General features: G+C 33.0%; 3 protein-coding genes across 3 annotated transcripts; all 3 read left to right on the forward strand.

Moving 5' to 3' along the window:
* On the forward strand, positions 1-1,347 carry LOC145581334 (F-box/kelch-repeat protein At3g23880-like). Its single transcript, XM_081638355.1, has one exon. The coding sequence runs from the start codon at positions 1-3 to the stop codon at positions 1,345-1,347; it is 1,347 nt and encodes a 448-aa protein (XP_081494481.1).
* A 6,118-nt stretch (positions 1,348-7,465) lies between these two features.
* LOC145581335 (F-box protein CPR1-like) lies at positions 7,466-8,842 on the forward strand. The gene has a single exon (XM_081638356.1). The coding sequence runs from the start codon at positions 7,466-7,468 to the stop codon at positions 8,840-8,842; it is 1,377 nt and encodes a 458-aa protein (XP_081494482.1).
* Positions 8,843-16,174: 7,332 nt separating this feature from the next.
* Positions 16,175-17,500, forward strand: LOC145581336 (F-box protein CPR1-like). Its single transcript, XM_081638357.1, has one exon. It carries the CDS (start codon positions 16,175-16,177, stop codon positions 17,498-17,500), a length of 1,326 nt encoding a protein of 441 aa, XP_081494483.1.
* Positions 17,501-27,718: the final 10,218 nt, after the last annotated feature.

Here is a 27,718-nt window from a genome sequence, read left to right on the forward strand (position 1 = left end):
ATGTCTTCTCCGCCGCATAAGAAGCTGAAAAACACCGCCGAAGACGCCGACGAAGAAACCCAGAACAGAGAAACTCCGATGCACATCATATCGACTGAAACCCAGAACACTGAAACCCAAAACAGAGAAACCCAGAACAGAGAAACCCAGAACAATGAAACCCAGAACAGAGAAATCCAGAACACTGAAACCCAGAACAGTGAAACCCAGAACAGAGAAACCCAGATGAGTGATATTCCGAAGGACATCATATTGACTAAAATTCTTCCAAGACTTCCCGCCACTTCACTTCACCGATTCAAATTGGTCTGTAAAGATTGGAAGTTGTTAATCTCGAGTTCCAAGTTCATCATTAATCATATTCGGCACCCAAATTATCGCTCTTCGAGGTCTGTTCTTTCCATTTCCCTTAATTCTACATTAATTGCTTTCGATTATGGAGATTCTGGAAATGTTCAAATCATCAATTTTGGCCGATATTCCATTACAAATCCCGTTTTCTTGATTGGTTCTTGTAACGGTTTAGTTTTGTTGATTCATTCTCATGCTCTAAATGGTGAATTGCTATCTCCAAGTGATCTTCTAAATTTTGGATTTGATTACCGGGTTTATAATCCTGTTCTTAAGCTTGATATTATGATTCCCCAACCTCAAGGATTTGTTCTTCAGAGTACTCATTTTGCTGCAAAGGATTATAGTTTTGGGTTTGGTTATTCTTCTGAGGATTACTACATTGTTGCCATTAATTTTCCAATGTTGATGAATCTTCCTGTGGCAGTTGTCTTTGTATACTTATGTAATTCCGGAAAATGGGATGTAAAGAAAATACCCATTCAGAAACATAGACTGCCAGTTTTATTTGAAGATGCTTGGTATATACATAGTGGAACACTGGTGAATGAAGCTTTACATTGGGGTGTTTCTATATTAGGAATGAATCAGAAATACATTGCTGTCTTTGATTTGGTTAGACAGGAGTTGAACCTTAAGGAATTGCCGTATCCCAATTTTGGGGAAGCTGGACTCTATCATCCTGCTTTTAGTTTGGGTTGTTTGAATGATTGCTTGTGTGCTTGGGCTTATTCAAACGGTGGAAGAGAAGTTGATTTGTGGATGATGAAAGAATATGGAGTGTGGACCAGGTTGTTTCGTTATAATATGAAAGCTGCATATTGGTATTTTTTTGGACTTACCAAGCCTAGAGAGGTTATGATTTTCAATTTTGATTGGCTAGTATATCTTGACTTCAGCCGCGTTCCACCAAAATGGGTGCTTGTTGATATTGAAAAACAAGTGAATGCGGTGAATTATGTTCAAAGCCTTTTACCACATGCAATAATTAATTAAATTTCCGACCTCTGGTGAAGAGAATGAATGACATACATTGGGAGAATTAGTTGCTCGTGTTGGTACATACATTGTGAAACTTAGTTGCTCGTGTTGGTAGCTACATTGTGAGAATTAGTTGCTCGTGTTGGTACATACATTGTGAAAATTAGTTGCTCGTGTTGGTACATACTACCTGAAAATTAGTTGCTAGTGTGGTTGAGACAAGCATTGTCAAAAATAAGCTGTTTGTGTTGGTACTTATGTTGTGAAGATTAGTTGATTTTGTTGATACAAACATTTGTTATTGTTGTTATCCTGTTGTAAACCTTATCAGAAATGATAATGCAAATCGTAATGAGTATGAGTTGTTTTCTTGGTTTGATTAATATCATGTGGTTTCTCCTATCTATTTTACTGGGGATAATATCACAAAATGGTTCAACTAGCACTTGCTATTTGCTATTACAAAATCAGAGAATAATATGCGTTGAATTTGTTTTAGCAAATTTCTTGTTTAAATGTTATCTTGAAGCAGGTATGTTAATAAGGTAACAAATGTCAAATGTGCATTGTTTTTCAATTGGTGTAATTACTAAGTTCCTACATCAATAAAAAATTGATGAATAAAAAATTTCAGGAGCACTACGACAGCAATTATATAGAAGCTGAGGTATGATTATATATTAAGGTGGTCATCATCCATAAGAAATAATAAGGAATTTCGTTATAGAAAGTAATTGTTTTAAGCTGTAGCTATAGGTTATGTTTCATCTCATGATGATTCAACATTGTTGCTATTAATTTTCTTGTGTGCTCGAGTTGTCCTAAGATTGTTGCCTTTGTATACTTGTTAAAAACCCGAGAATGGAAAAGAAAGGAAATACCGCGAATTTTTAAGAAACACGAAGATTTATTATATGGTTATATATTTGCATACTGGTTCGAGGACCATTTTAATGTGGTGAATTATGTTCAAAGCCTTGTATCGCCTCGTGCCTTAAACTCGGACCAAAGAGAATAGATCATTGTTTGTATATACATTGCGAAAGTTAGTTGCTTCTGTTGCCAGAATGCCCACAAACTGTAAGATACTTTCCCTTATTTTAAAAATGTCTAGTTGTATACTTGTATTGCCTCGTATTCTAAACTCGGATCAAAGAGAATAGATGGTTATACATTTGTTATTTTCTCTGTAAATGATGGTGAATAAACTTAGTTACTTGTACTTACTGCAATGAATACGATGAATTGCTTTCTGCGTTTGTTTAAGTATCATGTGTTTCATCTATCTCTTTTTTTGTGATTTGATTATAAAGTGGCTCAACTACCTTAACATTTGCTATTATAGCAAAACCAAAGAATTATAATAAATTTTTGGAAATTTTGTCAGAAAAAACCATTTAAGCACTCTTTTTGTTCGAAAAAACCTTTTTAAATTTTTTTGGCAATCTAAAACCTGAATCTAAAATTGTTTTGTTGAAGACAACCAAAATGCTCTAATTACCCTAATTATCCTCTAATTTTTCCTAATTACCCTTTAATTCTCAATTAATTATTTAAAAAGTTAAATTAAATTAAAAAAAACATAAAATACCCTAATCCCCACCCCAGCCACCCCTCCTCTGCAAGTCTGCAGTAGCCTTGGCGGCTAGAATCCCCTCCCTCTCCCCAGCGACGACACCGACACCGCCCCTACCATCTGCCGTCAACCTCCCCCTTCCCCCTAAACCACCACCCCTAATATTCCCTTCATTTGGGCATAAGCCTAGCCCTCTCCTCCGCCAACAATGATCCAGCCCAACCCCTATCCCCAATCGACGCCGGAAACGCTCACAATATCAAACCCAAAAGCTATTCCGAAATTGAGATTCAAAGGGTCCAAAATTTGTGTGATATGTTTGGACAATCTTTTGGAAGGTAAAATTTGCCGACGAACAGGGGTAGGGGGAAAAAGGAGGGGGTCGGTCGAGGCTCGGGGGTAGTGGCTGTGGGTTGGTGTCGGCGGGGAAGGGGGGCTGGGTTCATGTCCAGGAATATTGAGGATGGTGGTTCAAGGGGAAGAAGGAGGGTGACGGACTGACAGTGGGGGTAGGGGTGGCATCAGCACCGGCGCAGGGTAGGGGAAGTGGGAGGGTTCTGTCCGCTGCGGCTGCTGCAGGGGAGGGGGAGGCTGGTTGGTGTTGGGGTGGGGGTTTATGTTATATTTTAATTTATGCTACAATTTATAATAATTAATTGAGAGTTAAAGGGTAATTAGGGAAAATTAGAGGATAATTAGGGTAATTAGGATTTTTGGTTGTCTTCAACAAAAAAAATTTAGAATCAGGTTTTAGATTGCCAAAAAAAATTTAAAACGTTTTTTCTGACAAAAACAATGCTTTAAATGGTTTTTTGAAACAAAATTTCCTAATTTTTTTTACTTGGTTGGAAATAGATTGGATCCGCTTTAGCAAATTTCTTTTAAGTATTCATCAAAATTTTGTCTTGAATTTGCATATTCTAGTGTTTACACAAGTTTAGTCTTCTTAGCCGGAAATATAACCGTCAAACAAACAAACATGTAAGGGGATTTTGGGGGGGGGGGCATATAAAGCTTATGAGTAGTTGTGATTTTAAATAAAAGAAAAGAAAATAAATTCAATTAAATACAATAAGTCAAGTCAAAATCATATAAGGACTTGTGTTACTCACTCCGTATTTTGTTATTTGCTCCATTTTTTCGATCAGATTCGGAATTTTAGGAGAAATACTAGAAAATTATTTTATGATGGAAGTGGGGTTGGTTGAAGAGTAAAAAATTGTGAAAACCAAAAGTGGGTATGAAAAGAGAGGAGAGTAAATATGAAAAATATTAAAATATGACATGCGAGGATTATTAATGGGAGAAAAAATTGAAAAATATGTTAAAGTTTTCAAAAGGATATAAAGCGAGTAGTAAAATATGGCTACAAAAGAAAATTAGTGCAAGTAAGTAAATACAGAGAGAGTACTTGGTGTTAGTCACCAATTTAAAATCTTAATAGGAGCCTCTTCAACCAAAGGGGTTGGGAAAGGCAAGTTTTGCTAGAAGATTTCAACATATCCTCGTTGAGCATTTGTCAAAAATCTCTTTTGGGGAGTCACTAGAATTGGCTTAGGGGCACTTTGAATGGGGGTAATAAATTAAGGGGGTAATAAATTAAGGTGGTAATAAAAGTCAAACTAGGTAAATTATAGTTGATTAGAGGTATTATTATAGGGAGACAAGGTGCTTATTAATGAATTAAGGTTGTAGTGACATAAGGAAAAGAGAGGGGTGAAGGAATCATTACCTTCAAATTGAGGGTAATAGGTTACTCACCCTCCCCCTAGTGTAACCTATTACCCCCAAAATAAGGGTAATAGTTTCTTTTCTTCACCTGTCACCACACCATCACTATATAAATCTTCTTACAATCACATCATCACTAGCTCTCCCTCTCCTATGTTTACTTTAATTTTGCTTAATTTGACTTTTATTACCCCTTAATTTAATAGTCCCAATCCAAGCGCCTCCTTAGTTTCCATCTATCACTAGAGTTTGAATGGTTCTCGATCATTTACTCAAGTCCTCGGGAATCCCTAAAAGACGAGAGCTTGTGTTCGCCCCTCTTGGTGCTACAATCCAACTAGGAAGATTGTCCAAGTGCACTACACCCGCAATCAAAGCTCATTGGTTATATATATACGGAATCATGTCAAGTAAGCAGGTAGGGAACTAGGGATGACAATGTGTAGGGTTAAGAAAAACCCAAAAAAATAAATTTATACCTATACTCTACCCGGAACCTTCGAGTATAAAATTTTTAGACCCTTACTTGGACCGTATGGGTCTAGCAGGGTCTAGCTAGGGTCCAATCAGGGTCCTTTACCTCACCCCCCCTCCTCTAATTTTTAATCGTATTTTTTTAACACGCACAGAAAAAAAAAACCCTAATATATGAAAACATTAACAATTAATTTGACAAATCATAACACAATTATAAAACCGGCGATGCGGATATTGCCTGAGATTGTTGACTTGGCAAAATTAAACAAAATGCAGTAAAGTATTGAAATTGAGGACTTGTGGTTTCTCTGTTTGGAAATTGGAACTTTGGACTGGTGAAACAAAATGTGAGATATGCTATAATTTGATTATAAGCTCCTTACATACTTAGGGTTTTACAAGTATTATTTTATTTTGATTTTTTTTTTTAATTTAGTAAATTGGATGGGTCTAAGGGCATATTCACATTTACTGAACTGAGCTGAACTGAGCTGAAATGAATATTTTATGAGAGAAGGAAATTAGGAGTTGAACTGAACTGAACTGATTGGAGCTCAACTAAACTTAAATTAAGCTAAAGTGAACAGGCCCTAAGTACGGGACTAGGGAGGGTCTGGATTCGATGGGTTCACGGGTTGGGTCTGGGTCTAAATACATTGTACCCGAACCCTTACCCTACCCAATACCACCTATACTCATACCCTACCCCGTACTCATAAGGTTTATAAAATTTAAACCCATACCCGTATTTTAGATAGGGTATGATAGGGTCTGGGCAGGATCGTGGACCCATTGGCATCCCTATGTGCAGGTGGCTAGATGAAGATGATCTTATACTCAAGCCCAACAGTTTCCATTCTCCAACCAAGAAGATTTTGTTTGTTTTATTTATTTATTTATTTTTTTAATTTTTAATTTTTATTTATTATTTATTGTGTATAGGGGTACAAATTTGGAACTTTCGTCTTGTAAATTTTTCGATTTTGATAACCGATTAGGTTTCAGAATCACTACTTAGATGTGACGCCATTAGATTTAAGGTGTTTAATACCTTTCTTCAATATATATATATATATATATATATATATATATATATATATATATATATATATATATATATATATATATATATATATATATATATATATATATATATATATATATATATATATATATATATATATAAGGTGTTTAATACCCGTATTTATAATTTAGATCTTTTAAGAAATTATTGTAAATCAAAATAAGTACAATTTTTTTTTATCAATAATTAATCAATCAATAACAATATACTAAATGACACACCAACAACGACATGTGTCATTTCCTTGAATCCTTATTTTTTTTTGTTTGGTTGTGTGTACTTTTATATCTACAAATAAAATTTTAACTTTTAAGGCAGTCATTTTAATTTATAAGGAAAGCTTTATATTATCATATGATATCTTTCTTATTATAAAATTCTTGTATCTTAACAACGGTAATTTTTTTGTTAACTAAAATATACTTTGTACTATTGATTTGCACTTGCATAAAATTATTTTAGGAAAAAAAATGGTTAAGATAGTTTTATTTTTTTTAAAAAAAAAATTGCTCCTTTATTATGATTTATGATGTAAGATTAAGTATCTTATATTAAAAAATATGTATATATATACAAGCAATATCATTTTGGATTAAGTGTTACTTCAATAGTGATTTTGACTAAGAAAATTTTTGTTTCTAATATATTCAAATTATATAAATGTGATTATTATTATGTACATATTAATGGATTAGTCGGTGTATATTTTCATAATAATATTTTTATGTTATTTACTTATGAATTTAAAGATATTGATGGCATAGCTGCATATTAACATATATGGCGGTCAAAGTGATCTGATGCAATTAAAAACCGAAGAGAGTTGTGTTTTTATATGTTATTTTAAACTAATTAAAAATCGATACTCACCACCTGTTCTTAAAGCTCTCTAAATATCAAATAAAATAACTAATTAAAATAGCTTTAATTTAGAAATCGGAAACTAAACTAGTTTAATATAAAATGACACTCCGAGGAAAAAAAAAAAAAAAAATGATATCAGCCCATCCAATAGGTTTTCTGGGGCTCTGGGCTTCCATATTTTGGCCCAAACTTGTACCACAGTGTGTAGCTATAAAACCACAGATTGCTGTTATAAAACCAATTAACGAAGTTTTTGTAATAATAAAGCTCATTTTGTTTTCAGTAATTTTCCAGATTAAATCAAACAAAGAATCTCTTCCACTCCTACTGTAGTGTTGCCGCCAAAACCACTCTCTCCGCCATAATCGCCGCCGCAAATCAAACCCCCAAAACCCAACTCCATGTCTTCTCCGCCGGAAAACGCCGACGAAGAAACCCAGAACAAAGAAATTCCGATGCACATCATATCGAGAGAAACCCAGAACAGTGAAACCCAAAACAGAGAAACCCAGAACAGTGAAACCCAAAACAGAGAAACCCAGAACAATGAAACCCAAAACAGAGAAACCCAGAACAGTGAAACCCAGAACAGAGAAACCCAGAATAGTGAAACCCAGAACAGAGAAAGTGAAACCCAGAACAGAGAAATTCCGTCGGACATCATATGGACTAAAATCCTTCCAAGTCTTCCCGCCACTTCACTTCACCGATTCAAAAGGGTCTGTAAAGAATGGAAGTTGTTAATCTCAAGTTCCGATTTCATCATTAAGCATACTCGGCACCCAAATTATCTCTCCTCGAGGTCTGTTCTTTCCATTGCTCATAATTCTTCATTAACTGCTTTCGACTATGGAGATTCTCAAAATGTTCAAATCATCAATTTTGGTCGATATTCCACTACAAATCCCATTTTCTTGATTGGTTCTTGTAACGGTTTAGTTTTGTTGATTTGTTCTCATGCTCTTAATGGTGAATTGCCATCTCCAAGTCATCTTCTAAAATTTGGATTTGATTACCGGGTTTGTAATCCTGTTCTTAATCTTGATATTGTGATTCACCAACCTCAAGGATTTATTCTTCAGAGTAATCATTTTGCTACAAAGGATTATAGTTTTGGGTTTGGTTGTGTTTCAAACGATGACGGTCTAGAATTCTTCATTGTTGCCATTAATTTTCGAATGGGAAATGTACTTGTCTTTGAATCTTCCACGAGAAAATGGGATACAATGCAAACATTGCGAGAGAATCTGCCAATTTTATTTGAAGATGCTTGGTATATACATAGTGGAACACTGGTAAATCAAGCTTTACATTGGGGTGTTTCTATAGCAATTAATCACAAACGCATTGTTGTCTTTGATTTGGTTACTCGGCGTAACATCAAATTTATGAAATTGCCGTATCCCAATTTTGGAGAACCTGATATCGTTCGTGCTGCTTTTAGTTTGGGTCGTATGAATGATCGCTTGTGTGCTTGGGCTTATTATAAAGGTGGATATGAAGTTGATATGTGGATGATGAATGAATATAATGTGAGGGAATCATGGACCAGGTTGTTTTATGGTGATATGAGACATGAATATTGGTATTTTTTTGGGCTTACCAAGGCTAGAGAGGTTATGATGTTCCATTTTAATTGGCTACTACTTGTTGACTTCAGCGGAGTTCCAGTTGAAGCGAGGCCTGTTCGTTTTGGACTCCAAATGAAAGCGGTGAACTATGTTCAAAGCCTTGTATCACCTCATACAGTTTTTCTTTACGGTGAACAGAATGGATGACATACATTAGGAGAATAAGTTGCTCGTGTATACACTGTGAAAATTAGCTGCTCGTGTTGGTTCATACATTGTGAAAATTAGTTGCTCGTGTTGGTACATACATTGTGAAAATTAGTCGCTTACATTGAGTCGTTGAGATAAACATTGTCAAAAATAAGCTGTTTGTGTTGATACTTATGCTGTGGAAATTAGTTGCTTGTGTTAATAAATACATTTGTTAATGTTGTTATCCCATTGTAAACCTTATCAGAAATGAATGCAAATCTGCAAATAAGACTTAGCTACTTGTCTCAAATTATAAGACAATTTACCTGATTTTGCTATCATGAGCTGCAATGAATGAGTTGTTTTCTTGATTAGATTTATTTTACTGGAGATATGATCACAAAATGGTTGGATTTGGTTTAGCAAAATTTCTTGTGTTAAATGTTATCTTGAAGCAGGTATGTTACTAATAAGGTAACAAATGTCAAATGTGCATTGTTTTACAATTGATGTAATTACTAAGTTCCTACATCAATTTTTGGGTGCTTGAAGTGTAGCAGACTATATGTGTCATGGATGAAGAATATGATCATTAAATGTGCAAAACAAGAACTCTTTTAGGGTGTCTTTGAAGTTATTAAGCTCTCTTTCTCTTTCTCTTTCTCTTTCTCTTGCAGTCATCAAGCAGAAATTCATTTGATTTAATATTATCTTTAAATTATCACATTTAGGCTCAGCACTTTTTGACAAGAGTTGTGTAGGAACAACCGAACAAGTATGACAGAAATTATGATGGTATTGATACTATTATGAGATATGAGCACTTAAATTGGTTTTCCCCAAACCCACCTCTCTCCGGTATGCCTTGGGGGTTCGAGGAAACCTGGATATAAAATTGCAAAAAATTGAACCAAACAACTATATATACATAGTGGCAAGAATCACGGGGGCGGGCAAGGCCCACCCTAGCCCTCCCTTTGTTCCGCCACTGATTTTAGCTATGCCTTTAGTTTATTGTAGGAGTCATCTTATAGGATTTTTTTTTTTAATTGCTTCAAAATTTGATGATTCACGTACAGATACATAGTGGCTAGAAAATTAATGCTGCACCAAAATAGCAACCTCTGCAGTGCTGTGTGAATATAAAGTGCAAAGATGCAGATAATTTGAGAACTTTTGTTTTCTTCTATTGTAAGAGTCTTCTTATAGTTTTTCTTTTCTTTTTATGGCTTGCTTTTAGAAGGGAGAAGTTGGATTATATAATGAGAACTTTAATTTGTTTTGGGGAGGAAGAAGTGAAGAACTAAGAAGAAAAGGTGTAGCAGTAAATTAAAACATGTTAACTCCTGTGAAATTTATAGTTTTTCTTTTGAGCTCATGTGTTAAATTTTGTTCCCTGTGAAAGATTGTAATTGTATGCTTGCTTCCCTGTAGACCCTGTTCTTATGGATCATGCAGCCATGCGGGGTTCAGCGGTTCAGCGCCGCATGGCCTGGCAACCAACTACCTTGCCTCCTAGGAAGGATTAGTTTAGAGATTCTGCTTCAATTGCCTTGCCTTGTGCATGTCTTTTCGGCTTCATATGATCTTAGATCAGTTTTTAATCGAAGAAAGTTTAAAATTCTGAGGCTAGAAGTTCTTGTAAATAGAATAGGTTTTGATGTGAATCATAGAATTTGCAGTGTTAGTTCTAGTAAAGTAAAGGCTAGAGACTTAGCTTGGCTAAGGGGCATTTGCCTAGGGGATTAGTATCCTCAATGTAATGTTTTGGTTTGTCTGATTAATAAAATTTGCCTTTTCTTAAAAAAAAAAAAAGGTTTATAAAGGAATAAGAGATAGTACTATACGACTTTTGTATATATCATGTGTTCCGGTTCAAAAAAAAAAAAAAAAAAAAAAAAATCATGTGTTTCATCTATCTCTTGTTGTGATTTGATTACGAAGTGGTTAAACTAGCTTAACATTTGCTATTATAGCAACCAAATAATAATAAATCATTTTACTTGGTTGGAAATAGATTGGATTCGCATTAGCAAATTTCTTGTAAAGCATTCATCAAATTGATATCTTGAATTTGCATATTCTAGTATTTACACAAGTTTAGTCTTCTTAGCCGGAAATATATGATTTATCAAATAAACAAACATTTAAGGGGACAAATTTATTTTTTTTTTATTTTTTTTTTCGTCACATATAAAGCTTATGATTAGTTGTGATTAAATAAAATTAAATAAGAAAATTCAACTTAAATAAAGTAAGTCAAGATAAGTCAAAATCGTGTAAGGACCTGTGTTACTCCCTCCGTATTATATTATTTGCTCTATTTTTCCGGATAAAGAGTTTTATGTGAAAAACTGAAAAAATTATTTTATAATATAAGTGGGGTTGGTTGAAGAATAAAAAGTATGTAAAAGCAAAAGTGAGGTATAACTATAAGAAGAGAAGAGAGTAAATATGGAAAGTAAATATGATATAAGGGGACTACTAATGGAGAAAAAAAAATGTTAAAGATGTTCAAAAAAGAATATAGAGCATGCAAGTAGTAAAATACTTCTTATAGGAGCCTCTTCAACCAAAGGGGTTGGGAAAGGCAAGTTTTGCTAGAAGATTTTAGCATATCCTCGTTGAAGTTTTGTCAAAAATCTCTTTTGGGGAGTCACAAGAAGTGGTTCAATTTTCATCCATCACTAGAGTCTGAATGGTTTTTACTCAACTTCTCAGGAGTCCCTAAAAAACGAGAGCTTGCGTTCACCCCTCTTGGTTCTACAATCCAACTAGGAAGACTGTTCGAGTGCTCATTGGTTATATATGTACGTAGTCATGTCAAGTATGCAAGTAGGGATGATAATAGGTAAGGTCTAGTAATATCCGGACTCGTACCCGAATTTTTTTTTTCCATACCATACCCTACCCGAATCTTTAGGGTACAAAATTTTTAGACCCTTACCTGCATCTTATGGGTCTAGGGTTCAATCAGGATCCTTTACCTTTTTTCCCCCTAATTTTTAATTTTATTTTTTTAGTGCATGGTTGCATAAAAAAAAAATTAGAACATTAACAATTAATTTAACAAATCATAACACAGTTATAAAACCGGCGATGCAAATGTTGCTTGAGACCGAAGACTCGACAAAACAAACTGTGGTAAACCCTGAAGTTAAGGACTTGAGATTTCTCTGTTTGAAAATTGGAACTTTGGATCTTATCAAAAAAAAAAAAAAAAAAATGGAACTTTGAATTGGTGAAACAAAATGTGAGATACGCAACAAGTCGGTTATCAACCCATCCACTATACAAATTTTTCCCTAGACCCAGGTGTATCTAGTACTACCTACACCCCTATCAAACTACACCGTTTTAATTAGTATTCCCAATCCCACTATGTACGCATGAGTATTACTCCAATGATAAACCACCGCTTTCCACCGCCGCAGTGAAGCCATTTTAACAAACAAACACAATAATTGTTCGAATAATTTGATCCAAAATTGACTATTTTTGTTGATTTGTTGTGGTAGTGACGATGATGAGGCAACAATAGTTGACATTTAAACATTTAATTTGCTTATTATAATTATATTTATGTTTATTTAATTAAATAGTAGGGTTTATGATGGTTAATTTCACTTGGTTGAAGTTGTGATTTTGATTATGAGGTGTGTTTGACTTCCCTGGGAGGTAGCTTGCTTTGAGGTGCCCCCTCGATTGAAGAAATTATTGATGAAATCATGAAATTCTAGAGTGAATATTGACTAAAATCTAGAAGTTATTTAGTGTAATTGAGGATTGTGGTAAATAATTGGATATGTGGTTACTCCCTCCATTGATGAATTCTTTTGATATGAGTATCATGAGAGAGAAATATGAAGCTTCATAAGGTAGCTATGGTGTTGAAGAAAAAGAGAAAAGTTACAGATGTGTTTTCCTTTAATTTTTTCCTCTTTTTAAAATTTATTGATTTTTTCTTTTTTTATTTTTTAAAAAAGATATATAACTCTTATAAGTGAACGTATTTAACTTTATAAGTGAACATACAATATTTTGTAAATGAATTTTTTTTTAATAATGGTTATAAATAAACATGTAATTATTACATAATTGAACATATAATGTTTTTCAAATGAACATATAATTATTTATAATTGAACATTTTAATTGTGAACCATTATTATAGAAAAATGTATTAAATTTATATATTTTGTACTTATTTTTTAATTAATTTGTGGGGGTAGGTAGATGTTCATGGAAAAAAATATTGATTTATTAGTTTCTTTCAAAAAAATTCTTATCGTGATTAACATGTATTTTTCAAATAAATTAATAGATTGGTAAATAAACAAGTTTCTAATGATTATTATTTAAAAAAAAAAAAAAAAAAAAAAAAAAAAAACAAGTATCTAAAGATTTAACATTTTTCTTTTTTGAAGAACGTTTATTGTTGCATGTCAAATTTATTGTTTAGGAAATTTGTTCATCTATGTAATAATAAACGAACATTTTTGAATGTAGCTATGTTTTGGTAATTATTAGGTGTTTGATTTTCTATAATTGATTTTGATCATATGCTTTTTGGTTCATGAACATTGTATCATTTATTATTTTATTGCTAAGGTTATACGAGTATTTCTTTATTGGTTTATTACTAAATTTATAAATGAACATTTATTATGTTGATAATGATTAATAAACAATACATAATATTGTATGAATTATGACATACAAAGTATAACTTGTTTCTCAAATATTCTAATATATATAGTTAGTGAAGGTTAAAATTTACAATTGTTAATGCTCAATCACCAATTCAAGTTGTTATGAATATTTAGTTTTTTGTTTATGAACATGTTGTTTTCCTATTATGAACATTATATATATACTATCTATATATTTTCTTTTGAAGGACGTGATTTATAGTAGTACTTAAGGAAAAAAGAAAGGTTTATGTCCTTCATAAAAATCAAAATGAAATTGTATATTACCAAAAAATGAATTATTGGGTATTAATCCTGGCCAAATTCAAACAATTCAAGATAATTGTACTGTGTTATTGGTTTAAGTTGCTTAATTGACGACTCCATGCCTTCTTGATTTTTTTTTTTTTTTTTTTTTTTTCTGTTTGCCATCTTCATTTTTCATGCTATTGCATGGTCTAATTTAATTTATCCACGATTCATAATAGACAAAAGCATATAAATCACTAGATTTGAACAAGAATATATAAGTGTTGAAATGAATCAATTTTTATCTGCATACGAACATGGATGAGTATAACAATTGACATGATCAATATGAACATCTATTAATATATGAATGAATATATATTAATTTGGAAATGATCAACTATTTTTATGGAAACGAATATTTATTAATATATAAATGAACATATATTAGTTTGAAAATGATTGTGAAAGATAACGATCAATGAACATAAAATATATACGTGAATAAACCCTTGAAGCTATCAATATGGGATTGACCATATATTCATATGAGAAAAAACATATATTGAAATTCAAAATTGAAATGAACATGAAATATTGGGAAGAAGATGACCCAAATATAAACTTTTATAAAAATTTTAATATGTAAAATTGCGAATGACTATATACTAATATGTAATTAAACATCTTACAATAATAAAAATGAACATTCATCAAAATAATTTTCCACTCCAAAATTTGAAAAAGAATTAACATTATTATGTGAATGACAGTATACTATATATAAATGCACATTTTTCAAAATTTGTCCAAAAAAAAAATCACTACAAACTAATTATTAATACTACTGTTTCCTTCGCTCAATAAAAAAAAATTGAAGAATGTACTGGTTTAATTTACTAGTTTTTGAACAAAAAAAATACTAAAACAAAAGTATGATTACTTACAATGATATATTTACCAATGTTGATGTTTCGATTATGTTTCTAAAATACAATCGCAATAAAAAAAATTAATAAAACTATACTTGTTTTTTGTTCCAAATTTGAACAAATAACTTATTCTTTCAAATTTTGTCTTGTTTTGTTGAATTTCATAGTGATAGAAAGATTTCTTATGATAATATTGTACTCCATCCGTTTCAATTTGTTAGTCTCATGTACTATTTTGGGCGTTTCAAAAAGATTTACCCATATTGAATGTATTCCCCTTTTAACTTAGTTTTTATTTCCTATTTTATACATATTAAATTCTGATTGATTAGATTATTTGATTGTGAATTAATGACATGACTCTAAGTAAAGAAATTATTCCCGTGATTTATGCAATTATGGCTAATACTTTTCTATAAAAATAAATAAATAAATAAATAAGACAAAACTATTTATGAATTGTTTATTACTTTAATGCTAGATTCCAAATATTCTCCTTTTCTTATTTTATGTGATTGATTCCATATGGGACTATCATATCGAAACGGGGGGAGTAATAATTTCGCCATTAAAGTTTTTGATGAGAGAGAAAACGGAAGAGAAATGATGTAAAGAGAGAATGGGTGAGGAGCGAGAATAGGTGAGGAGAGAGAATGTGCAGAGAAATTGAAATGAATAAATGAAAAATGGTGAATAAAAAAAAAGTATTGTAATAGCTGTTGTGTAGTGGGTATTATGCGCATTGTTTAGGACTTAGGAGGGGGTGTAGGTATAGGTGTCTAGTCTTGGGTCTAGGGATAAACTACTACATCCACTAGGGGGGTGTTTGTTTGTAGGGATTGTAGGTGGGATAGGGATTAATAATCCCTTGTATCCTATAATCCCTTGTTTGTTTAATGGGAATTGTTCTATCCCATATAAAAGGGATAGGGATAAAAAAAATAGAGTTATCCCTCTATTTTTGTAACAAGGGGGCAGGTATAAGGTGTAGGGATTAATTTTAAAATATAAAAAATAATTTTACCCTTAATAAAAGGAAAGGAAGAGGGGAGAGGAGAAATGTTAGTAAGGATAGTTATGTATTTTTACTACTTATCCCAATTTAATTCCCAAATCTTACCAAACAGTGAATTACAAAATTTTTATCCTTATCCCACTTATTAATTTCCTATCCTTATCCTACCTTCTTATTCTCGTTATCCCTATCCTTATTACCAAACGCCCCGTAAGTGTTCTGGGCTCCCTCGTTTTGGCCCAAACTTGTACCACAGAGTGCAGTTATAAAACCAAGTTTCTGTAATAATAAAACTCATTTTGTTTTTTTCCTTCAAAAAAAAAAAAAAAATTCATTTTGTTTTCAGTAATTTTCCATATTAATCAAATAAAGCATCTCTTACACTCCTACTGTTGTGTTGCCGCCAAAACCACCACCCTTTTCTCTTTCCGCCTTAATCCCCGCCGCAATACCCAACTCCATGTCTTCTCTGCCGGAAAACGACGCCGAAAACTCCGACGAAGAAACCCAGAACAGAGATATTCCGATGCACATCATATCGAGAGTAACCCAGAATAGTGAAACCCAAAACAGAGAAACCCAGAACAGAGAAATTCCGTGGGACATCATATTGAGTGAAACCCAGAACAGAGATATTCCAATAGACGTGATATTGACTGAAATCCTTCCAAGACTTTCCGCCATTCCACTTCTCCGATTCAAATGGGTATGTAAAGAATGGCAGTTGTTTATATCGAGTACCAAGTTCATCATTCATCATGCTCGCTACCGTAGTTCTCTCTCCTCGAGGTCTGTTCTTTCCATTGCCCCTAATTCTACATTAACTGCTTTCGATTATGGAGATTCTCAAAATGTCGAAATCATCAATTTTGGCCAATATTCCACTACAAATCCCATTTTCTTGATCGGTTCTTGTAACGGTTTAGTTTTGTTGATTTGTTCTCATGCTCAATATTTCCAAGGATTTGAATTGCTATTTCCAAGTCATCTTCTAAATTTTGGATTTGATTACCGGGTTTTTAATCCTGTTCTTAAGCCTGATATTGTGATTCACCAACCTCAAGGATTTGTTCTTCGGAGTTATCATTTTGCTGGAAAGGACTGTAGTTTTGGGTTTGGTTGTGTTTCAACCCAGGACCATATGGAATTCTTCATTGTTGCCATTAATTTTCGAATGAGATATGTACTTGTCTTTGAATCTTCCACGAGAAAATGGGTTCCACTGCAAACATTGCCAAGGAATCCACCAATTTTATTTGAAGATGCTTGGTATATACATAGTGGAACACTGGTCAATCAAGCTTTACATTGGGGTGTTAGTTTTACTATGTTAGGATATACTATCAAACGCATTGCTGCCTTTAATTTGGTTAGTCGGCGTAGTATCAAATATATGGAATTGCCGTCTGTCTTTTTTGGGGAACCTGATTTCGTTCGTTCTGCTTTTAGTTTGTGTTGTGTGAATGATCGCTTGTGTGCTTGGGCTTATCATAATGGTGGATTTGAAGTTGAGATGTGGATGATGAAAGAATATGATGTGAAGGAATCATGGACCAGGTTTTTTCGTGGTAATATGAGCTTTGAATATTGGAATTGTTGTGGACTTACCAAGGCTAGTGAGGTTATGATGTTCCATTTTAACTGGCTAGTACTTGTTGACTTCAGCAGCCAAGTTCCACTTGAACGGAGGCTTGTTGGTTTTGGACCCCAGGTGACAGCGGTCAACTATGTTCAAAGCCTTGTATCACCTTATACAGTTTTTCTTTACGGTGAACAGAATGGATGACATACATCAGGAGAATAAGCTGCTCGTGTATACACTGTGAAAATTAGCTGCTCGTGTTGGTACATTCATTGTGAAAATTGGTTGCTCGTGGTGGTACATACATTGTGAAAATTAGTTGCTTGCATTGAGTCATTGAGACAAACATTGTCAAAAATAAGCTGTTTGTGTTGATCATGCTTACATTGTTAGAATTAGTTGCTTGTGTTGATACATACATTTGTTACTGTCAGAATTAGTTGCTTTTTTATTATTGTTGTTATCTCTTTGTAATAAACCTTATCAGAAATGATAATGCATATCAGCAAATAAGACTTAGCTACCTGTCTCGAATTATAAGACAGTTTACATCATGTGTTTCTTCTATCTATTTTACTGTAGACATGATCACAAAATGGTTCAACTAGCATTTGCTAATTTGGTATTACAGAAAAATCAGTGAATTACTAGCAGGGTTGGATTTCTTTTAGCTAGCAATTTTCTTGTGTTAAATGTTATCTTGAAGCAGGTATGTTACTAAGGTAACAATGTCAAATCTGCATATAGTTTTGCAATTGATTTAGTTACTTAGTTCCTACATCAGTTATTGGCTGCATGAAGTGTAGTAGACTGTATGTGTCATTGTGTCATGGATGAAGAATGTGATCACTACTCATCAGGAAAGAAACCAGGTTTATACAGGTAAGTAGTGATAGATCATATATATACTGCATTAAGTTGAGCGATGTGAGTATTTGTTAGAAACCTGGTTCTGAATGAATGGATGGATTCATTTGAATATGATCAGTTTATAAAGTGTACTTGTTAGGATTCCCTTTGATATTTTTTGAAAGAATGAATGGTTTAAAAGAGTATCATGGGGGGCAATTTTAGAAATGCACTCAGCTAACTCTCCCGCCCTTCAGCTATTGATTTCAATTTGGCTCATCTTGTACATAGTTGCAAGCTCGGGTTGTGACCTTAATTATGTGTGTTTTGCTATGTATTAACTCCTATAGTGCGTACTGTTATTGGTAGATTTGTATGTTATTATCTTCTCAATAGACATGGTTGTTTGCAATTTATAATGTGAGAAGTTGTTATCATTTTTTTTCCTTTTTCTTTTGGGTGGTTAGTTACATAGTTATATTGTGCTTATTTAATCATGTCTCCCTTTAACAATAATCAGCACACACACTTAGCCCCCTAAATGTAGACTGTTCTTGTCCATAAACCACCATCTATATAAGAGGCAACTATGACACTTCGTCACTTTCTGTTGCTATTTGTACTTACACATGAAGAAGTGTCGACAAATAATAATTATTTATGACACATGATGTCCTCCACCCCCCTAGCCTCCCCCCCCCCCCCCCCCCCCCCCCCCCCCCCATAGTTTATCATGTCTTAAATCCTCATACGATTACCTGTTAAGTCTCTAGCCCTTCAGTTGACCATGCTATTTTATGATTCCAAATTGCATCATCTTTGTTGGACCCTCTAACCCGGAAGCTTTCCCACAATAGGAAGCTTGTTAGAAAGTCACTATAGGAAATAATGGTACAGAAACATTTGGTTAAAACTTGTATAGTGATGCATTCTTATTCGATAAAAAGCTTGTTTATGTCTATTCACTTAACAATTTGATTAGAATGATTTTCTGGAGTTTTCAGAAGCTATTGAAATGTTAGTCCCTGAAACACTGCATTGGGGTTTTAGGATGATAGTAGACTAGAGAGACTTGTAATGTACACGTAGTATGTTGTATACATACTAGAATAACCCCAAGAATTAACGAAAAAATTTAGATCGTAAGTTACTGGTTGCTTTGACAATATGGAAATTGGAAATATTGAATTTCTTCTACTTTTGAAAGCGACTAAATGATTTTTCTCTTGAAAATGTTTCACTTGATGATTTTTTTTTTTTTTTTTTTTTTTTTTTTTTTTTTTTTTTTTTTTTTTTTTTTTTTTTTTGTGGACAAGAATTATGATGAATTTGATGGTTGCTAAAGTAAACATTGTTGGACTTGTTTGGGTTACAGAATTTAAAATTTTGCTACTTAGAAACCAGCATCATTTCATAGTAATTAATATTTCTGGGATGTTCAATAATTATTTGAGACCTTAAAAGTCTTTTACTATAAACCCAATGTTAACAAGGAATATACTGTTATTGATTTAAGTAAATAAAACAAGGAATATAGACCCAGTGTTAACAAGGAATATATATATATATATATATATATATATATATATATATATATATAAATATATAGGGGAGGGATCCGGTGAGAATAGGTTCTTATGTGAGAACATTTCTAATATGTGAGAACAAATCTAAGCCTTAGGATCAAACGATCTCAACGGCTCTAATAAAACCAAACTTTTCATCAATATACTTGTTAATCAGAAAAACAGAGTGAAGAAACTACGAGCTTCAATTTCAATGAGATTCAAGGATTTCGAACACAATTCCGTTCGATTTTTGTCAGATTTCAGCAATAGCAAGAATCAACAAGCTTCATAGATTGTTCGGGTAAATAATCAACAAAAGTTCTGTTAGATTTTTCCTTAATTTTTGTCAGTAATTTTCGAATTTCATGGTTTGAATGTTGGATTTTTGTTATAATTTTAGTAATGAGTGATCTTAATTTAGTATTTTCGTTAAAATTTACAGATTTGATGTTCTAATTTTCGATTTTAGTGTTCTGGAAAATTTTAGTGTTCTTATGCGATTTTTCGATTTTTTGCTTCAATTTTTTGCTGCGATTTTGTTTGATTATGTTTGCTGCGATTTTGTTCGATTTACTATATGATTTTGTTTGATTATGTTTGCTGCAATTTTAATTCTTATGATTTTGTTTGCTGCGATTTTGTTCGATTTTCGATTATGTTTGCTTTATGTTTGATTATGTTCCATTTTCATCAAGCATTTGTTTGCTTTATGTTTGATTATGTGGAGTGCTTTTTTCTTTGATGTGGAATTTATTAAACTTAATTGCTTGGATTGAATTTATTTTTGCAGGTTCATTATATTAGGTTGACAATTATGGATGAACAAGCAAATAATGAAGCAATTTTTTTTATAAACTTGGATGTTTTTATGTACAACATGTTCCAAAATCGTAGAACATGGTTGAAAATTTTAGAACATGTGTGTATAAAATTGGAACATATGTGTATAAAATTAGAACATGTTGGTAGGAAAACAACGGAAAGTAATAAATGAGAATGTTGATGAGTGAAATTTGATAAATAATTTGGATCATTTGATTTTAGAACAAATGAGTAAAATTTTGGAACATGTTTTGATTTTTCTAATGGGATGTCTAAAATCATGTGTTCTAAATATTTGATCATGTGTTCTAAAGTTTTAGTCTAATGTTCCAAATTATGCTGTAAATAATTAATTAAACTTTAGTCTTAAATCTATGCTCTAAATAATGTCTTCTGTTCTGATTTAATCATGTGTTCTAAATATTAAATCATATGTTCTAAAATTTTATTCATTTGTTCTAAATTTTTTTTAACTTGTTAAAATTACTTTTGTGCAGAAATAATTAACAACAACGAACAACTTGATAATGTTTCTAATGCCAATGCAAGTGTGCCAACTACTCCTACAGTAGTACCTATATTAACTCCCGGAGGAACAAAAGAATGGTTTCCTATGTGCCGCAATGAGTTAAAACCTGCAATAGGAATGAAATTTAATAGTGTTGATGAGGGTGTTGAATTTTATAAATCATATGCACTTGCTGCTGGTTTTAACACTAGGAAGTCTACCAGTAAAAGGCATACAGAGAAAAAATTGGCATTCCAATATGTCTTATGCAACAAACAGGGTTTCAAGGAGAAGAAAAAGCCTATTGTTGAGAGTATTCTAAATGATAAAGAAGGACAAAGCAAGGAAGGCAAGATTTCAATAACAAGAAAAAGATTAGTCACTCGTGTTGGGTGCAAAGCTTTTATGTTGTAAAATTTATTTTTAATATTATAAAGTTTTAGTCTAATGGTCCAAATTATGTTTTATAAACTCATTACCTTTATGCTCTAAATAATTAAGTAAACTTCAGCCTTAAATCTATTCTCTAAATAATGTCTTCTGTTCTGAGTTAATCACGTGTTCTAAATATTAAATCATATGTTCTAAATATTTAATCACGTGTTCTAAATTTTTACTCATATGTTCTAAATATTTAATCACGTGTTCTAAATAGGTACTGCTATATTTCGTGTGTAATGAAATTTGATCTTCTTGTTCTAAACAAGTGCAACATGGCATTTACTCCATTTACAAGGGTTGATCATCACAAGAGTTGCATCACTTTTGCGGCTGGTTTCATAGCAAAGGAAGATATTGAATCATTTGAGTGGTTGTTCAAAACATGATTGTGTTAGTTTGGCAGAGGGCGATGATGAAGATATCAAAGACCTTGTGATTAATCTTCAATGATTGAGGCTGAATTTGGAAGCTAAGAGGAATGTAAGAAGTAATGTTGAAAATAATGCTACTAGCATATGTTGTGGGGAATTGAGTCACCATGATATTCAAAATTATCCAAAGAAAGTTAGATAATACTTAATGATTTTAGAACATTTTTTTGAATCTGTGTATTGAATAACACTTTTTTTTGTAGTATAAAAATGATTATAGTTTGAATTTAATACATATACTTCGTATGTATTGAAGTTTAGAACATATGACTAAAAATTTAGAACATATGACTAAAAATTTAGAACATATGAGTTATAATAAGTAATCATGTGTGTTGTATGTTTCCGATGCGATTTCAAAATTTTAATTTAGACCATATGATTAAAATTTATCACTTAAATTCTTAGTTCTTGAATACATAAGTACTATTTTTTAATTCATGATATGTGTTTTGTATGTTTTCGATGGGATTTCAAAATTTAAAATTTAGACCATAATGATTTAAATTGGTGGGAGGGTGTGCTGCATGACTTTAAATTTCATTCAGATGTATTTGGGTGGGAGGATATGAGTAAAAAAAATGGAATATATGAGTTTTAATATAAAAAATATGAGTTATAATTTAAAACATATATAAAGATATAATTTAGAACATAAGGCTAAAATTTTAGAACATATGAGTAATAATTTAGAACAAATTTATAAAAATTTAGAACTTATGGGCTTATGGGTAAAAAATTAGAACATATGACTAATATTTTACAATAACATGCTATATTTTTGTTCTAAGGGGATTTCTAAATAGCAATTTAGAACATAAAAAATTATATAACATTATATATTTTCACATTAATATTTATAGCATATGGATAAAAATTTGGAACATATGAGTATTAATATATAATAAATTGTATTTTTATATTCTTGCATGCATAACAATGAAGTAGATCACAAAAAAGACAAGACAAGCTTATATATTCGAACACAACCTTTTAGAAAAATAGTTTTAGTATAATTATACTATATAAAATTCTACATGCTATTTCTAAAATTTTATTACAAATTATTTTCTTTCGCCATTTCCGTGATCTTGAAGTAATTTCCTATAAACTAACAGATTCAAGAGCATAGCTTTAGAGCACCAATATTATTATCCTTCAATTTAAATTGATACTACCAAAATTCACATAAAAACAAAGTAAAATGCCCAAAATCAATAAATTGATACTTACATCCTTCGTTCATAAGTAGTAATAGCTTAGATTGAATCCATTTGATGAAGAATTTGAGATTTCTAGGGTTTCAACAAAATCACAAAAACCTTATTCAATACAAAAATTTGAACATTGAAGCCAAATATCAAAGGAAAAATAGTTAAAACAGCAAATACCTAACAATATTTGTAGATTCAAGTCGAAATTCAAAGATATCTTAGCATTAAGATCGATCAAACCAGTGTTCGTTCAGAAATTTTTGGGGAAAGAAGAGAGAGAAAGGGAAGAGCTGGTTCAATTTCTTGAGAGAGAAAAAGCTGGACAATTTTTTTTAATTTTTCTTGTATACAATCTAAAATTTACAATATTGCCATTATTTTGACCAGGGTAGATGTGGAGCGTTGGATCTTGTTTGATCCAATGGTAATAAATTATTCTCACATATAAAGTGTTCTCATATAAGAGAGGTGTTCTCACATGAGCCTCTCCCTATATATATATATATATATATATATATATATATATATATATATATATATATATATATATATAGGGGGGCTTCTAAGCACCAGTAAGGAAGTAAGAATCCCGGAGCACTATGGGCCTAAAATATATATATATATATATGTTTTTTGACGGAAGGAATATATTGTTATTGATTAAGTAAATAAAACAAAAATCCCTTCGAAAAAAAAAAAGTAAATAAAACAAAAAAGATAAACTCCAAAATTGATTTTTAAGGGTTTTGCATTGGACGGAGAGATCAATAATATTTTTCCGACTTGAAGATAGACCAAACAAATTATCTTTGGTTCCACATGGTCTCAACACTCAAATAAGATATTGTTTGGTTGGTAAGGAAATTAAAATTTCATAGGCATTTGTAATTAATTGGAATTGGATTTCCTCATCAAATAAGGATTTTTTTTTTTTTAAAGGTATTATTTGGTTGACAAGGAGTCAAGGACATTAAATTTCCATAGGCATTTGTTACTTGTATAAAGGTAGATGCAAATCATGAGCTAGTAATTTAATTCTTATCTAAATTTACACTACCCACATTTTCACTTTTTATGTTCAATCAAATAAACCACTATTTTTCCTTAAAAAAAAAAAAAAAAAAAAAAAAAAAAGAAAACCCTATTTTTAATACAATGTAAAACAATACTCACAATATTTCAAGATATATATTTAAGGCGTGTTCTATTCACCCGATTTTAACGGGTGATTTCCATAGAAAATGCTCAAAGATATAAAAATACCCAAATTACACTCCTTTTACAAAAAATTCCCCCTATCCTGACAACTCAGCATGTAATTTTTAATTTATATTTTTTTTTAACAATTCAGTAATAAACCGCTAATTGAATTAGTAGTTTGTATAATAAACCGCTAATTGAATTAGCGGTTTTGTTGAAATAACTAATGCTTTACACACTGACACACAATGACACATTCGCTATTCCAAATTCTTCAAAAGCTTGTTCACGCAAATACCTCCCACCTCGTTTCCATCGTCATTCACTAAGCGTCTAAGCCATTAATTTGAATCATGAAACCACACCGCCGCGGATTGTTAAGCCCATGAGAAAACCCACATGTGAGTGGTGTGTTATCCCACATTGATTTAGTTTATAAGTAAGAGTTTGTATTGGGAAGTGTATCCCACATTGAAGAAATAAGAAAGATGTATTCGCTTTATAAGGCTAAGGGTCTACTCCCCTCATTGCCATATGGTTTTGAGGTGGAACCTCCTTGGTCGTTTAAAGTGGACAGTTATGACGGGTGTGGCCCAGGCCCGTTTATCACGGATCCCCATCTCTTCGCCTCCCATGTCTCCCGCAGTGGTGCACAGCTTAACCACCAATAGTGGAAGCATCTTCTGCAAAACAAGGGAGCTAATTTCATTTTGGAAAATTTGTCTGGAAGGGACATATATGTTCACTATTTTGTCTTAAATGACCTTATATGTTTAAAGTGGTTTAAAAGGATCTTATATACAAGATTGTACTCCATGATGTTGATTATGTTGAATTGTTGATTGCATTTGTATGGGAATTGATCAAATTGTTGTATGAATCAAGATTTGTGTATTGCAATTTAATTATATGAGTTTTTTTTATTTATTTTTTTTTTTTTTATTTTTTACAATTCATGTTGAACTGCTAATTGAATTAACGGTTTTACCGACAACAAAACCGTTTTGTTTTTGATCCAATAAATAAAAAAAATAATACGCGAAAAATTTGCTGATGTGGACGGTATAGAGAGAATTCTTTGTAAAAAGGATGTAATTAGGAAATTTTAACATTTTTTAGCATTTTTAATGGAAATCACCCGATTTTAACTTATCATATATATATATATATATATATATATATATATATATATATTATACTTCTTATGAACTTATTTGATCTTATTAGGCCTTATTAAAACACTTTTTTTTTTTAAAAGAAGGTCTTATTAAAACTTAATTTAGTTTATAAGTTGGGACGCCAAGTGTTGCTATCTCGTGGCTTGGCTAAAAACTTAGCTTTATATATTAGTTACGAGTATATGATTTGAGTAATCTTTATTAAAACTTATTTTTTTTGAACTAAACTTATTACACATAAAATAATTATCAAACTCATAAGTAAATGATTTGAGTAATCTTTATTAAGATAAATAGAACAGACCCTAAACGGAAAGCATAAGCACTGACCTTAAACCAACCTCAAAAAACTTAACTTTTCAAACTCTCTTTTGACTTTTATTAACCCTCCTTCCTCTATAAAAAAATGTACTCCTAAAATCAGTTGACAACTTCAGATTAATAAAAAAAAATATATACTGTATTATTCTCTTTTTCAAATTCCCAATTAACTCATTTCTCACCACACATCAACATTAATTCCACAACAATGGCATCCACACCCACACCCACCCCCACCACCACCCCAACCAACACACTTGAAGACAGAGTGGCCATCGTAACCAGTGCATCTCGAGGAATAGGCAGAGCAATCGCAATCCACTTAGCCTCACTCAGCGCTAAACTCGTCATCAATTACACCTCTCCTTCCTCCAAAACCCTCGCCGATCAACTCGTCTCTCAAATCAACTCCACCACCACCACAACCAGCGCAACCACCACCAGCGCAATTGTTGTCCAAGCCAACGTCTCCGACGAATCCCAAGTCAAAACCCTCTTCACCACCACCGAACAAACCTTCAACACTCAACCCCATATCGTCGTCACCTCCGCCAGCGACTACATAGCCTCAAAACTTGATCCTACCTCCTGCATCCTGCAGGCGGCCACATAGCCTAATATATTAACCCAAGAGTTGGGGGCTAGTTGCCATACCCCTAGGCGGTAAGGATGAAGGATCCTTTCAACAGCTAGATCCAAGGGAAACCGGAGGCCCGCCTATATTGCGGCCGCATAGCACCCAAAGCTAGAATCCTCATAGCTCTGGTTAAGCGGCCAGACGACTGTGTCATCCAGGGTAGGAACATTAATCTCATATCCGACCCCCATCACGTAGGTGTCCCGAAAATCATTTAAATTCTTCCGCATGAGCTTCTGGGTTGCAGCGGATATATAGGTAAAGTAAGGAGTAAACTCTTCTTGCAGAGAGGAAGACGCATCTCCTTGACCTCTTTCAGAGGAGGCAGACTCTCCCTCAGATTCCTCAGACGGCCCCTCTTTAGTTTTAGAGCCGCCTGAGGTGGCATCCGTATGGGATGACCCCTGTCCAGATCCTGGCGCCCCACCATCAGAACCATTCTCAGACTCTTCCAAGATGGAGTCATTCGGCGTACTTGGGGTACCAAGCGCATAGTGATAGAGTTCGCTCCTGGGCACCCTAATAGGACCCTCGTCCTAATCATCACTAGAACCCTGAGCAGTCCTCTTAGTTCTGGCCATAATGTCCTGCACAGACACAAAGACGGTTGGATTCGGGGACAAATGCATAATGGGGCAGGCGGCACCCCTAGTCTTAGATTCAGCCGTCCCAGGTGACCAGCTGACAGCTATCTTAGGCCGTGCCGTGTGTGTTTGTGAAACCATTTATAAAGAAAAGGAAAAGCAAACACAGGTGGAAAGCAAAAATTTAAAGAGAGAGAAAAAAAGCAGACGGTTACCTTGTGTGAAGGTACTGTTGAAAGACTACACGAACCGGTTGTAGTAGGCGGACTGTAAGCAAACGGCAGATGAAAATTTTCTCTCAGAAAAGTCTCAAATTCTCTCAAGTATGTTTTCGTAAATATGCGAAAAAATGAGGGGTAATTCCAGGGGTAACCTTGTAATCTCCCTAGAAGGTGAACAGTTAAAACTGTGCCACCAAAAACTGAGTGACAAGTGTCACAAATGCCACATGGTGCGCCACGTCACATCTGTGAGGGGCAAATATTTTGGGTAAAATTACCCCGCCACGTGGTCCAATTAGATGGGGACACATGTCCACCCAAGATAGGTCCAAACAAGGCCAGTCGCAAGCTGACATCCACGGGTCAGCAATGGAGAATTGCGGTTTTCAAGGCCCAATTCCCCCAGAAAGTCGCCAAAACAAGGGCAGCCCACCAAATCTAGGTCACA

Source organism: Chenopodium album, chromosome 15 (assembly GCF_948465745.1).
Source record: "Chenopodium album chromosome 15, dcCheAlbu1.1, whole genome shotgun sequence".
Taxonomy (NCBI): domain Eukaryota; kingdom Viridiplantae; phylum Streptophyta; class Magnoliopsida; order Caryophyllales; family Amaranthaceae; genus Chenopodium; species Chenopodium album.

Coding starts and splice junctions, on each gene's coding strand:
- LOC145581334 (XM_081638355.1), top strand. CDS start 1: ATGTCTTCTCCGCCGCATAAGAAGCTGAAAAACACCGCCGAAGACGCC.
- LOC145581335 (XM_081638356.1), top strand. CDS start 7,466: ATGTCTTCTCCGCCGGAAAACGCCGACGAAGAAACCCAGAACAAAGAA.
- LOC145581336 (XM_081638357.1), top strand. CDS start 16,175: ATGTCTTCTCTGCCGGAAAACGACGCCGAAAACTCCGACGAAGAAACC.